The 14,599-nt window shown below is 42.3% G+C and overlaps 1 protein-coding gene across 1 annotated transcript in view; it reads left to right on the forward strand.

Annotated features, from left to right (window-relative positions):
* The window catches only part of R3HCC1 (R3H domain and coiled-coil containing 1), a gene marked incomplete at its 5' end in the record, with an annotated part of 426,543 nt that overhangs the window by 51,059 nt on the left and 360,885 nt on the right, over positions 1-14,599 (forward strand). The window contains one exon of the mRNA XM_083715366.1: positions 3,238-3,242. Within this exon, the coding sequence (XP_083571492.1) occupies positions 3,238-3,242 (5 nt within the window). The remainder of the gene's footprint in view (positions 1-3,237; positions 3,243-14,599) is intronic.

A 14,599-nucleotide genomic window follows, 5' to 3' on the forward strand; every position in this document is an offset into this window, starting at 1 on the left:
GTGTGTTTGCTGTGTGTAGGGATGGGCAGAGCTGTCAAATTTTGTTTCTCATTTTCCCACTCTTGTTCAGCTCTCTACATTTTCAACCAGTTTGCATTAGAAAACAAAAGCTCTCACAACAATTTATGAGTGTTTTAGTGTTAATTTCTCCTAATGTACATAATTTTGTATGCAATTTCCCCTAATTTTTGAATGCTATGTCACTAACAACCCACCTCACCAGGTGGCTGTGAGGGTAAATGGGGAGGGAAGAACCATGTGTACCACCTTGAGCTCTTTGGGGAGAAAGGCGGTACATAAATGTAAGAAATAAAATGAATAAATAAATGCAATTTAATGCATGTTTTACCCTAGTACATGCATTTTTGTACACATTGCTTGGGTGGAGAACTGCAGTGCAAAATTCAGAGAAATGCAAATTTTGAAGACAGCTGTGATTTGACTTGCACATTGTTTTAGAAAGTGTGAATTAGTTAGGTTCACCTTTCAATGTGGACTGAACTAAATCTCTCCCCACCCCTAGCATGCATCCATTTGTAATAGTGACCACATCCACTCCAGCCACTTGCACTTTTGTCTTGGCCTTCTGTGATGAAGGTCAGCAGAGGTGCTATTGATAAGCATTGTTTAAAGACTATGCAACCCCAGAGGGCTGGCCAAGAGGAAATGCGGCAAAGAAGGTCCCCTGCCCCTGGCATTGCAGCTCCATCCTTGAGGAAAGACCTGCTCTTTCAACACTAGAGTTGCTTCCTGTTGCTTTTCCCAGGTTCATACGTCTCCCCACTGGAGATCATAGTCATGCTCATTTCAAAAGTACACCATTCTCTGCAATTTATTTCCAAGTATTTCTCACTGTAAGAACAGCTTTGGAGGAGGTGAAAAAAGGCAGCCTTGCCCTCTGCTGCAATGTTCTATCAACTGGCTTGAAAGCAAGATAATTATTATCACGATGATTATTTTTGAAAAGTAGCCAGTTTTTCCCTCCTCAGCCATTTCCAATTCTAACTGGGATAGATCTATAGTCAAAATGTTGCAACAGTTCTTGTAGCGATGAGATCAGTCTGTGACATTTATGATTACACATTAATAGGTAGGTAGGTAGGTAGGTAGGTAGATACAGACTTTTTCCACGGAGCTCAAGGTGACATAGAAGATTCTTGCCCCATGTCCATGCTATCTTTGATGCAGCTAAACCGGGCAACACAGATTAACCCATGGTCACTCCTCTAAGCAATTCGATTTACAAGGTACTCTTACTCTTAACATTCAACCAAAATCTATCCTCCTCTAACTTAAGACCATTTGATCTGGTCTCTCCCCCCCCCCCCCCAAGGGAGTAACTAATGATATGCCTATGGGAAGCCCTCAGTAAGGATCTGAGTGCGAGTCATCTTCCACTCTGAAATCCCAGAAACTGGTATTGAGGGATTTGCCTTCTTCTATGTGACAGTCCTTTTATAGGGTAGGAAGGGATGCAGGTGGCGCTGTGGTCTAAACCACTGAGCCTCTTGGGCTTGCCGATCGGAAGGTTGGCGGTTCGAATCCCCACAACAGGGTGAGCTCCCGTTGCTTAGTCCCAGCTCCTGCCTGCCTAGCAGTTCGAAAGCACATCAAAGTGCAAGTAGATAAATAGGTACTGTTGTGGCAGGAAGGTAAACAATGCTTCCATGTGCTCTGGCTTCTGTCACAGTGCGCCAGACGTGGTTTAGTCATGCTGGCCACATGTTTGTGGACAAACACTGGCTCCCTTGGCCTGAAAGTGAGATGAGTGCCGCAACCCCATAATCGCCTCTGACTGGACTTAACTGTCCAGGGGTCCTTTACTTTTTACCCATAGGGTAAGGCCATTCCATATGACATAGGAATCAGGACTTTTCTGTGAGAGCACCTACTCTTCAGAACTTCATCCCATTACATAGCAAACAAGTGCTGTCTTATTTATCATTTCAATGCCTGTTGAAAACTTTCCTTTTTCAACAAACCTTTTAAGTGCAGATTCTTAATGCACTCTATATCTGTATCGGATTTGAAATTACACACACAAAGAGAGAATCATTGATGTTTTTATTGCTAATCACTTTGGGATGTTTCATGGGAAGCTATTTATAAAAGAAATTAAAAATAGATAGATAGATAGATAGATAGATAGATAGATAGATAGATGATAGATAGATAGATAAGTATCTCATAGTCATTCCTACCTCGTCAATTCAAAGAATTAAGACTGGTGATAACAACAGGAACAGCTGGCTCCCATGCTGTCATGGAATGTATCCTTTACATAGTACACAACCATGCCCACTGCTAGGGTATTTTTGATTAGCTCTACAAACATTCTAAAGTACCTCCACATATTCGCAATTACATTTTATCCTGCTGAAAACAGAGACAGAGATACAAACTGGAGAAAATTAATACACTGATGCATTATCTTTGCAATGTACTAAAAGAACAAATGTGGGCCTTTTCTGCTTATGGAATAAAGTGACATAATCCCTTACCTAAAGATGCACTTTTCTCTGGGTTCAGGTATATAGTTTCGTCACCTGGCTGTTCATAGAGGAGGAACTGGTAGCGGTGGTAACCACTGTTGGGTGGTGGAGTGGGTCTTCGGTAGTCTATGAGGTATAAAACAATGATGTTCAAAGGATGCATTGTATTTATCCTCTTAACAACAGACACCCACTCCTTGACAATCCAAGATATGGCCTCTTTGTAATAGGAATCAGCCAAAGTTTCTTTCTTGCCTTTTTAAATAATCTTATTTATTTACTTATTCCAGGAGGTATATACCCAGTCTCCTCCCATCTGCAATTTCCCTTGATTTCTTGGTCGTTCACCTGTTATTCAGCTAGGGATACTGGAGAATTCTGTTGAAAATGTAAAAGGAAATGGAAATTGCTGCTTTTCATGTGTTACTCTGTGATTAGAAATGGACGTTAGTCAAGTGAACAAGATCAACATTCACTCACATTGCTGTTGTTTAAGTCTGTAAAAGATATGTACTTAATTACTTTTTAAACATTGTTTTGACTTTTCTTTACATTGAAATGAGTCTTAAGTTGTTTGTTAAATAATTATTTAAGTTATATAACTCATGTTAAATAGTGGACAATGAGCCAAATAATGTAGATTGAAGAAACTGAACTGCAGCTAAACAGGGACAGCACTGATTGTGAAGCATACAGGTTGGAGTGGAAATTGCTGCCTTCCCACATTCCTATCCCAAGATTGAAGTTTGAGTACATCCTTCTTTCTTCCCTTTCCCTCCCAGGCATGTGTCTGTATTTTTAACTCTATATTGCTCCATATCAATTTGTTTGTGTTGCAATGTTGCACCAGACTTTAGGACTAGATTATTTTATTTTATCCAGCTAAAGCTCTGATTCCTATTCAGAGAAGCCCTATTAAGCCCTCATTACAACCCTGCTATGGTTTTTAAATGGGCAGTTATGATTAAGTGAGCAGATGGGGATTGGTGGTGTAAACCTCACATCTCCCTGAAGAGCACCTGGTGTGTATAGGTGTGCTCTGAGCACCTTTCCCACCCTTCGTGCTTCCCTCCTCTCCTCTGGTGCCTGGCTCCTTGCCATGTGCTCACAAGCGTGCTCTTGCCTTTTTTCCTTTAGAAAAACTTCCCTTTAACCTTACCTACTTTTCCCAGCGACTCGAGCTCAGATCAGTTCCTCTCTTCAAACCCCACCTCTCTTTACCTCCCTTAACCTGTCTCCCAAAGGATGACATCCAAGCCTTAAAGCATTCCCTAAAGGGATCATTTAGACTCATTCCAGTCACTGTCTGCTTCTCAGTACTCCATGGACACAATCTATCATGTTGTTCAACATTCTGCAGCCCCTCCCCTAAGCAGCCTATTTCTCCCTCAGGTTTTTCTTTAGGCACTTTCTGTCGCATCCACCCCCCCCCCCCCATGTTGGACTGCTAGAGTGCACTCTGTGTGGGTCTGCCTTTAAATATAGTTTTGGAAACTGGGTTGCAAGCACCTGATTAGTGGTTGGTGCCAGGCAGGCAGAACATAACACACCTATATTATACCGGTTGCACTGGTTACTTGTGTGTTTCCAAGCCCAACTGAAAATAATGGTGGTGATCTTGAAAGCCTTAAATGGGATATTTGGGATGGGATATTTAAAGGATCACCTCTGCTCATACCCTACAATCTGCTTCAGAGGTCCAGTTTAAGTGCCCACCTGGGCGAACAATCAGAAGAGGGCTTCTTGGTGGTCTCAGGAGGGCAGAAAGACTGTTTGGCTTCCATACGTTTGAGTCTAGTGCAGGCAAAGGCAAACTCAGCCCTCCAGATGTTTTTTAGCCTACAACTCCCATGATCACTAGCTAACAAGACCAGTGGTCAGGGATGGTGGGAATTGTAGTCTCAAAACATCTGGAGGGCCGAGTTTGCCTATGCCTGGTCTAGTGCATGGGTTGTACTATATCAGCAGGTGGAAGCTACACTTGATTCCTGGAGAGCTCAGATTTAAATGGAGCCAGGATATTACTTGCTGTCAACCTTCAATGCCTTCCTAGTGAGTTGACAACTCCCCACTCCCCCTGTGTCATGAAAAAGATCCTAATACCAAGCAGAGCTATTATGTATGTAGATGCTACCTGTTTAAAACCCCAATCTTAGCTTGAAGGGCATTTCAGATTGGATTCAGGAAAAGAAGATGTGATGTGAAGGGACCAGAGAGGCTAAAATTCCTCCAGAGTGTATAATGATTTTTTTGGTGGGGTGGGGGTGGGAATCTTCCTTGAACAGCATCTCAGATGGTTGAACACATTTATTGAAAACATATTTAATTCACAGCTGATGCTCTTTCTCGATTTTGTTTTCTTTGGGTAACAAGACTCCTGCTTGGGCCCAATCCTGAAAATCCTCCAGCTGGTGGAAGGGGCTGCAAGGTCAAGCTATTTGTGCCATGTGCTTATATTGTTGATGCAGGGTAGTCTATGAAAGAAAAATCTAGGTAATAAACATTTTATCTAATGTAAGGTTTTCACTAGTATTAAGTGCAAACCATTGTTAGCATTGCATATACAAATGCTCAAATAAATGGCGGTTCACATTTTTCAAATGTTCTGCATGATTTGCTGCTGCTATTAACAGGGATTAGAGCTGAGAGTGTACAGGCTGTCACTGATGGCATAGAGTAAATACTATGAGCAGATATGCTACCCATGGTTTCTCACTACAGAGTATTTGAATTTACAAAAACCATCTCGGAGATGGTTGGGTACAACTACCAGTCCATGATACATCTGTGATGGAAAGGTTTATCCACACTACTTTTACCACCTCTTCATTTTGCTGTACTAGATAGAGAAGAGATCAATATCTGCTGTCCAGCCTGAGTGTACAAGGATTCCTTAGCTTTGCTGTTCAGCTGAGATCTCCTCAGGGAGTGCCCTGAGACTGCAATGGGTAGGGCAGGGAGAATTCTGCAGACCTACACATGTCTACTCTGAAGTAAGTTTCATTGAGTTCAATGTGACTAACTTCCAAGTAAATGTGTGCAGGAGAATAGCAGCCTAAGGGCATATCTGCATCATGATGCACAGCACATCCCAACCTCATCCCCCTTTCTAATGATCCTCCTGCAAACAATCACATATTGAGTCACTGTACCATGATAGAAATGGAGCCTTCAGCTTGCTTATTGGTGTCTTTTTTTGGTCAATTTCTCTTGCAATCAGAAGTAGAGAAGTTCAATTGACAGTTTTATTTTATTTATTTTTTAAAAAAGCATTTGAAGAAGATGTGTGCTGCCGTGTTTTTGGGGGAGGTAGTGCATAGTCCTACAAACAACTTTTTATTTTAAGGAAAGTGTCTAAGCATTAGTGGTGGCACTGGAAGGAGGTAACGTTGTTAATACTGTATTTGCCACTTCTGTTTCTTTGGTGCTTGAATGGGGTGGGATCAACAGGTAAAGATAAATGATTAATTAATGACTTACTGTATAGAGCACCATCAGTATGTATGACATCTTACAGAGTTACGCAGGCAAAACAGATTCCAAAGGACCAAATAGTCTGATATATATAGCTATGCACACACACACACTGGGGAAAACAGCAAAGAGAGAAACAAGACTAGGAAGGTATGCAGATATAAATGCTGTTGCATGTACTTAAAGCACATTAGCTGCAGCTGGAAATAAGGATTAAGGGGATAAGCCTCAGACCATATGGAATAGGAGGTTAGAGGAAGGATTTAAAGGCAAAGAGAACAATCACTTTTAGGAGGAATACAAAATACCCTGGGTGAGGAGCTGTGTGTATGGTAGGCACATGACACTTTCTAGAGGGGCAGCCACATTAATCTCAGACTCCATTTGGTCCTCACAGATGCAGTGGAAGGCCTTGCAGGGTGTGTATGTGCACACAGAGCGGTGAGTGATGACGGTAGTCTTCCATAATAAAATGTTTCTGGGAAATGTTTAAATTCTGGGGCAAAGTGGTTCCCATCTTGGAGAAAGTCAATTGTATTCACCTGTAATTATCCATATCATTTTTATTCAAACCTCTGTTGTTTTAAACCACCATTTGCCTCTCAGTTCCTTCTGTCCTTGCTCTATTCAAACTTCTGCCTTTGTTTTAAACCAGGGGTCAGCAAGGTTTACATTGCCTGGGCTGGTTCACTCCAGTGGGGATCCCTCTGTGGGCCGGATTGCATGTGTGTGCTTGAGCATGTGCGCCCGCAATTTCTGGTGTCTGCGTCTGCGCAGACATGATTTTTGACATCTGCGCATGCGTGATTTTCAGCACCGCGGAAGCGAGTTCCCATGCCGCGCTGCGCCAGTTTAGAGCAGCGCACGGGGACTCGTCAAGCGGGTGGCTTGGTTCGGGGGCGGCTTGTGGGCTGGTTAAACAACCCCCGTGGGCTGCTTGTGACCCATGGGCCTTAGGTTGCCGACCCCTGTTTTAAACCACCGCTGTTCCCCTTTCAGTGTTCCACACTTCTCGTTTCCATGCCATGGCTGCTGCTATTGGGCAACCTGTCTTCATGCAAATCCAGGATTGCAATGTGGCACTACAACACCTCCAATAGGGGCTGTGCCATGGCATTCTTACATTGTTATTATAAAGAATGAAACAGTTTACCATGATAATGTATTCCGTATGTGCTTACTTTTGCTTTATGATATTGGTACAGTGGTACCTCGGTTAATGAACTTAATCCGTTCCAGAAGCCTGTTCTTAAACCAAAACCATTCTTAAACCAAGGTGCGCGTTCCCTAATGAGGCCTCCTGCCGCCGGTGCCCTTCCACTGTTCGGATTCCATTTTTAGACCGAGGTGAAGTTCTCAAACCGGGACACTATTTCCGGTTTTGCGGAGTTTGTAAACTGAATTGTTCTTAAATTGGACTGTTCTAAAACCCAGGTACCACTGTATTAGCATAAGTGTGTGTATACGTATGCCTGATTGGCCAAAGTGCAACCAACTATTTTAATAAAATATTATTTTAAAAGTGTCTTATGCTGCAGATTGGAAAAAGGACAGGTGCCAAGTCTAAGATCATTAACTAGTCTAGGGAAAGAAGTAGAATCCAGAGAGGTGCTGTGGGTTTTGTGTCTTGTGTTGTCTGGAATTTTTTTAAGGATTCTGAACAAAAGACAAGGTAGTGAAATGCTTCCTTCTGTGGGTTTCCATTGGATTATTTTCATTCGTGAATAAGGATCCTTATGTTCCTTGGATTTATTAATCTGCTTTCAGGGAGCTATCTTTTTTCTAGTCAGCAAGAGCTCTAAAGAAATACATTTTTTAAACCACCCGACTGCTTCTTAACGGATTAGAGACCTGGTGGCTGTGTCACAATATCCAAAGCCCTAGGGATTCATTTTCCTGTACTGAGAAGGGCTGTGGCCTTATTTGACTTAAAAGCAACCAAGATCACATACATGAATGGGAATCCATAATGCCTACACAAAAATAGAATCCAGAGTCTGCTTTCCATTCAATGCCAAGACCTATTGGTCGGATGTGTCCAGTTTCTGTTTACCTGTTAATACACGGCCTTTTGGATTCCCTTTCTTCAGGTCAGCACCCTGAAATGAGAGGAATAATTTTGCAGCTCAGTGTTGTGCATCACCAAGAAACAAAGCATTCAGCCTTTATGTTTCATTATTCTGCATAGTCCTTGTTTAGTCAAACATAACAAAGCAGGTACAGAAGCGGGCAAAGATGGAGCATTGCACACCAGCCAGAAGCCAAAAGAACTCATCCAAAGCCAGGAAATTTATCTCTGGGCTAGAGGTCCTCATCTCCTGACACGTGCTGAAAGCAAAACCAATAAAATGGACAGTCCTACTGCTTGCAGGCCACTTCCTCCCAGGGATGCCAACTTGAATAAAATACTGGAGTGGGGGGGTGTTAGCCCTGCCCCATATGCATGCACACCATTTTAATGACAATGGTATTTTACTGGGGTGTGTGTGAAGGGAGCCGAACCCCTAGGAGTTGGTGCCTATGCTTCCTCCCAAGGTCCCCACTGCTTCCACCTCATTGGTCAGTTCTTCCCTGTAAATGAGGTTTCATGGTTGCCATCCCTAACTTGTTATATCTCTGTTATATCTCTCCACTCCAAGCCATGAGGGGTTGCAGAACTAGGGAACAGCAGTCTGACAACTTTCAACTGGAAATTTTAGCTGTGGCAAATAACTGCTTCAACCTTTGATGAAAAGCTTTTCATACCAGGAGAATAAATGTTATTTTTAGCTGCTTTATACAAAACAGAGGATATAGTAATTCACTATAAAGTCTTGTCTGGTTGTTGCAACAGAAGTTTCTTCAAGTTTACTTAGCATTCTTTAACTTTGTTTCCCCCTCAAAAAAATCCACTTGACACATTGTTTTGTGTCTAATCTAAGCAGAAATGATGGGAGGGCAAATGTACTGGTGGGAGCTGTAGTTTGCTTGCTAATTTATATTTAAAGTGTCATTGCCTTGTATATGGCAGCCCAACACATTGTAGAGTTCCCCTGAATCACAGGCTGTGCTGTCACTGTGGCACAGAGGAACTGACAGACTGATCGCCCTGGACCTGTTATCTGGGCAACAGGTTACTAAGAGGGCTACAAAAGCTTGCTTTTAAAGCCCTGACACCATTGTGTGCACAGGTATTCAGGCAGTAGCTAATTAATATCTTTGCAATGGCAAAAAGGTCACTGCAGTTTTAGAAAGCACATCAGCTGGCACACAGACAGCAGGTACAGTATGAGCAAAATGCCTGCAAACCTTACAAGGCCAACTTCCATATTTCTATATGTTCATCAACAAAGTTCTAGCAAATTCAGTGGGGAATTTTATATGTGATGCTAAAATGTGTATTTGATCTCTCATGTTTTTGTGTGTCACATATGAACGCTGTTAATGTGAGAGAAAATTCAAGATGTGTCAAATGTACAGTGTAGTCAAAGTAGACTTTATGTTTGCAGTAGGTACTGATTTAATCCTCCTACATTTGTAAAATGCACTTTGCAATTCTGATATTAGGCTCAACTAGACTCCGGTTTAGTCAAAGCTTGATAAAAAAGTTAAAACATGAAGGGCCATTGCTCAGTTGCAGAGCATCTGTTTTGCATGAAGAAGGCATCAGGTGCAATCCTACCACCTCCAGTTACGGCTGCCTGAGACCCTGGAGAACTACGACCCATCAGTGTAGACTGTAGGCAATACTGAACTAGACAGAGCAATGGTCTGATCCATTATAAGGCAGCTTACAACTACATGAACGCCTGGTTTTGGAGGAGGGTACGGGTTCTGGGAGACTCCAATGACAGCTTGTCATTCAACTGCTGCTCAGGCTTGGCCTGTTCCATGCTATCTGGTTCCTGCTCTTCCTCTCCCATTATTTCCCAACTTCTTCTTCTTCTTCTTCTTCTTCTTCTTCTTCTTCTTCTTCTTCTTCTTCTTCTTCTTCTTCTTCATGCCCTGTGGCAAACCAGTCCTATAGATCTATACTATCTGCCCCTTCCTCCTCTCTGGAAGGCTCCTGGGGAGGCTGTCTCCACCACTCCTCTTCATCTGTCCAGTCCCTGACACTTCCCCTATCACTGAAGAGCCTTCCCCTTCAGAGAAGGCACCTGAGAATAAATCTTGACAGCAATCCAGCTCAGCTGACTACACCTCCATCTCCAAGGTGGTGGCAGCGACAGCACCAATGTGAGCAAACCATGCCTGCCCAGCCTCTGTGGCGGAGGAGGACCCGCTTGCTTGCCCAGTCCTGATGTAACCTGTGTGAATATCTATGTCTGTCCTACTCTATGCCTGGCATGTATAGGGCACATGCCAAATGGTGAATCAGGGTCTTAGCTAAGCCTGGCCATATATCACAGTGCTTAGTTGTGCTTCAGCTGTTTGTAACCTGCAGACCCATGTTGGAATGCTGTACTGATTTAATCAATAGAGCTTTTAAATTTTCCTGTTGTGGTAATGGTTCAAGTTCCGAGTTTGAGGAACTCGGAAGCAGAATAACAAGATACAAGAAATCATTATCTATAGGGATACTGATTGCAAAAATGTAAAAGCTGCACACAAAGGTGTGTTTTTGGGGAGAAATCTGTACTAAAATGCTGATGAATTTTAATGAGGGTTATTTTCAAATCACAAATTGGTACAGAAATGTAGAGAACTGAATTTAAGATTTTTTAAAAATGAGAAATTTAGAGAACCAAAGTATTATTGGTCTGTTTCCAGTGTTTTGGTTCCCTCACAAAGTACTTGCTCCATTTTTTCAGTCCCAAAGTAGTATTGATTGTGGTACAGACCTAGATGTTCTGACAGGCAAAGCCATAAGCTTCTGATACTATTTCAAGTGATAACATGCACTGTACTACAATAAAGTATAATGCAAATAGACACATTTCTACAATCTCCTGATTGGGCTGTAGGGTAATCTAAAAAATAATATATATATTTTTTTATAGAAATCAGCAGCTGTTTAACAATAATGTAACTGCTGTTGAATAATTAGGTAGCAAGTAAGTGCAGAAATCGTTTAGTTAAAGCCATGGTTTTCCCAGTAGTGATGTATGGAAGTGCGAGCTGGACCATAAAGAAGGCTGATCGCAGAAGAATTGATGCTTTTGAATTATGGTGCTGGAGGAGAATCTTGAGAGTCCCATGGACTGCAAGAAGATCAAACGCATCCATTCAGAAGGAAATCAGCCCTGAGTGCTCACTGGAAGGACAGATTGTGAAGCTGAGGCTCCAATACTTTGGCCACCTCATGAGAAGAGAAGACTCCCTGGAAAAGACCCTGATGTTGGGAAAGATGGAGGGCACAAGGAGAAGGGGACGACAGAGGACGAGATGGTTGGACAGTGTTCTCGAAGCCACAAACATGAGTCTGACCAAACTGCAGGAGGCAGTGGAAGACAGGAGTGCCAGGTGTGCTCTGGTCCAAGGGGTCACAAAGAGTCGGACACGACTAAACGACTAAACAACAAGTGCAGAAATAGGTTAAGGAAGCTAACAGTAATGAGACTTAAGGAACAAGGTAGTAATACAATAAGGAATAAGACAGTAATAATAAGCAGTGCTTGCATGCATTGTGTGCCAAATGTTTCTGTGTAATTTCCTGCCACATCTGTTGCTACTGTACTCTTATTTCCCCCTCCCACTCAATTCTGCTTTGCAACATCCCCTGTTAATCCAGTCATACCCACACACCTCTGAACCACTAATACATTTCAGGTCTGACCTGCTCCAAGAACAGCAGTTGTTAGCATTTGAAGATGCATATTGATTACTGTTTCAAATAACTGAGAATGCTGGGTTCCAAGTCCCCCCCCCCCCATCATGAACTGGGCATTTACTGTGGAATAGCAACACTGCGTTCACTCAATTTTTACTGGGAATCTGCACAATACCATGAACAAGACATCCTCCTCGTATACTGTATTTCCCTGTTCAGCTTCACTTTTTCCTCACAGTTCAGACTGTGTAAAATTCAGTGTAATAGTAACACACGTAGAGATGGCACATTGTGCTCTATGATGCCTAGTAATAACTTTTCAACGTCTACAAGATGACTCTATAGCCCCTGTATAGATGACTCTAGCCTCTCTGTGATTTGGTTCTCCTTTCTGGGAATCAATTATATCACATCTTGTAGAAGTTGAGACATTCAATTCAAATACTATGTTATGGCATGCAGGTGGAGGTTAAGAATTTAAGTAAAGCCCTGCTGGATCAGGCCAAAGGCATCTTGTATCCAATAGCCAGTGCTGTAGTGGTAATTTATGAAATGCAGGAGCCCTTATAGCCACACCCTCAGAGTCCCATGCCGTATATTAAAGATCAGCAGCACAATAGCAGAATTCCCACTTTATTAGTTATCAGGTGACAAAAATAGACTACTGAACTAGCAAAGCATGGTGTAATGGTTACTACATTGGACTTTTAGCCATGACATCCATTGGTTCATCTACTTTAGTACTGTCTACACTAGACTCCTGTTTAAGACAAGGGTCCAAAGGCCCATCATAGATATGACACTATTCATGAAATCACCAATTGCATGGATACCACCCCACCAAAGTAAATGGGGGTGGGCTCCCTACCTCCACAGTCTGCATTGTATCTTTAGCAGAGGGGAGAAATAGGGGAACTTAACTGTTTGCCCCCTGTTGGGCTCCTAATCCTGACCCCAATCCAGAGGATCCATACAGCTGTTAATTGTGTGAGTAGTGTCATGTCTAGTTGGGCTCCTTATTTGGAGACTGAACCTGCATTCTTTTTGCATGCAAAGCCATGTGCTCCACCACTTAGCTACTGTCCTTCCCTTAACTTTTTGGCAAACTTCCATGACCCCAATTCATAACTGGGAATCATATCACTAACCAGAAGCCTTTTGACTTTTTTATTAGCTTAATGGTCCATGTTTGACTAGTAAGTCACTAAGAATCTAGGATGCCTCCCTCTCCCACCCAGCATGGAAACTAAAGGGACCAGCAACAATCTTCTGGATAGACGGGGTCCCAGCAACAGCACAGAGCATTTCCTCATTCCACTTCAATTACCAACTGCAAACTGCCCGCCCACTGTAAAGCTTTCTAGCCCCTCACTGCTGACTCCTCCTGACCCTGCCAGAGCACGGGGTCAGCAGCACATTTCTGTGAGTGCAAGGAGAGATGATTTAATCTTTTCATCCACTTTTCCCCATTTATCAGGAGGAATAAATCACTTTCCTTTGCCTGCCAAGCTCATGGGCCGGTGGAAGATGGAGTCAGGCAGAACCCGCCTCCTTCGAAAATAGCCTCCTGGTGTTTGCTTCTGGCTTTGGCATGGGAGTTGCTGGCTTCTGCTCTTTCCTTGAATGTGCTGATTAACACCTCAGTACAATGATAAACAGAACCACCTAAATACAAAAGTAAATCATTTAATTTCCCCCCAAAGGTAAATGACTAACCTATACTAGGTATTCCCTGAGGGTACTACGGTCTGCTGCTCCAATTCATGCTTGTGGCACATGGACCCAAAATGGAAATAAAAGCATTGAGTCTAATTGGCTACAAGGTACCTGACGGTCCTGATGTCCATGCCTGGTTTAATTCAGATTATAGGGAACAGATTATTTATTTTGAAAAAGATATATTGGATTGATGTCTCAGGAAAACCGCACAAAGCAAACAATATTGTTTCAGTAGTCAGCTATCTTAGAATAATGTCTCCACTACTAATTTTACGTAGCAAGAGCATTACTGTTGTTTTAAAGTTTTCTTTCTTGTTATTAGATGTTTTTTAAAAAATCTATTTGTTCAATCTTTTATATCCTGATTGTTTATCCTAATTAACCTTGGATTTCTTTTGTGTAAGAATGGCAGAACAGACATATTCTAATAACTAAATAGTGCATAGATAACAGCACGTTGTTGTTGTTTAGTCGTTTAGTCGTGTCTGACTCTACGTGACCCCCTGGACCAGAGCATGCCAGGCACTCCTGTCTTCCACTGCCTCCCGCAGTTTGGTCAAACTCATGCTAGTAGCTTCAAGAACACTGTCCCACCATCTCGTCCTCTGTCGTCCCCTTCTCCTTGTGCTCTCAGTCTTTCCCAACATCAGGGTCTTTTCCAGGGAGTCTTCTCTTTTCATGAGGTGGCCAAAGTATTGGAGTCTCAGCTCAGCAACAGGAAGTATGTCCCAAGCATTCTGTTAATATTAACAGCTATTTGATGCATATAATGAATTTGTCTAACCTTTTTATTGAACTCTACTGCAGTTATACCTAAGCATTTATACAAAGCTTCACAGTGCTCAAAGCACTTCACATACATTATCTCAATGATCCTTAGTGTGCTGTGAGGAGATAATTTTATTTCCCTCTACTACACAACCAAAGCTTTTTGATTTGAAAAACCCAAACCCTTTTAGCTTTTCATCGAATAAGGATAATTTTGTACCCTTTTACATTTTGTTGCCTTGTGTTTTGTGAAACAGCCTTTGAAATAAAGTACGTGTTTTAAAATAAAGGACACCTGCCAATTGTAGTGCAAAAGATGTGCAAAGGGAATAAATTACCACTTTTCTAATCTGCTGGTGTTGTATACCAATTCTGTCCTGTCCTGTTGTTCTGAATC

The sequence above is a fragment of the Podarcis gaigeae genome, assembly GCF_964106915.1.
Source record: "Podarcis gaigeae genome assembly, chromosome: 15".
Classification (NCBI taxonomy): Eukaryota; Metazoa; Chordata; class Lepidosauria; order Squamata; family Lacertidae; genus Podarcis; species Podarcis gaigeae.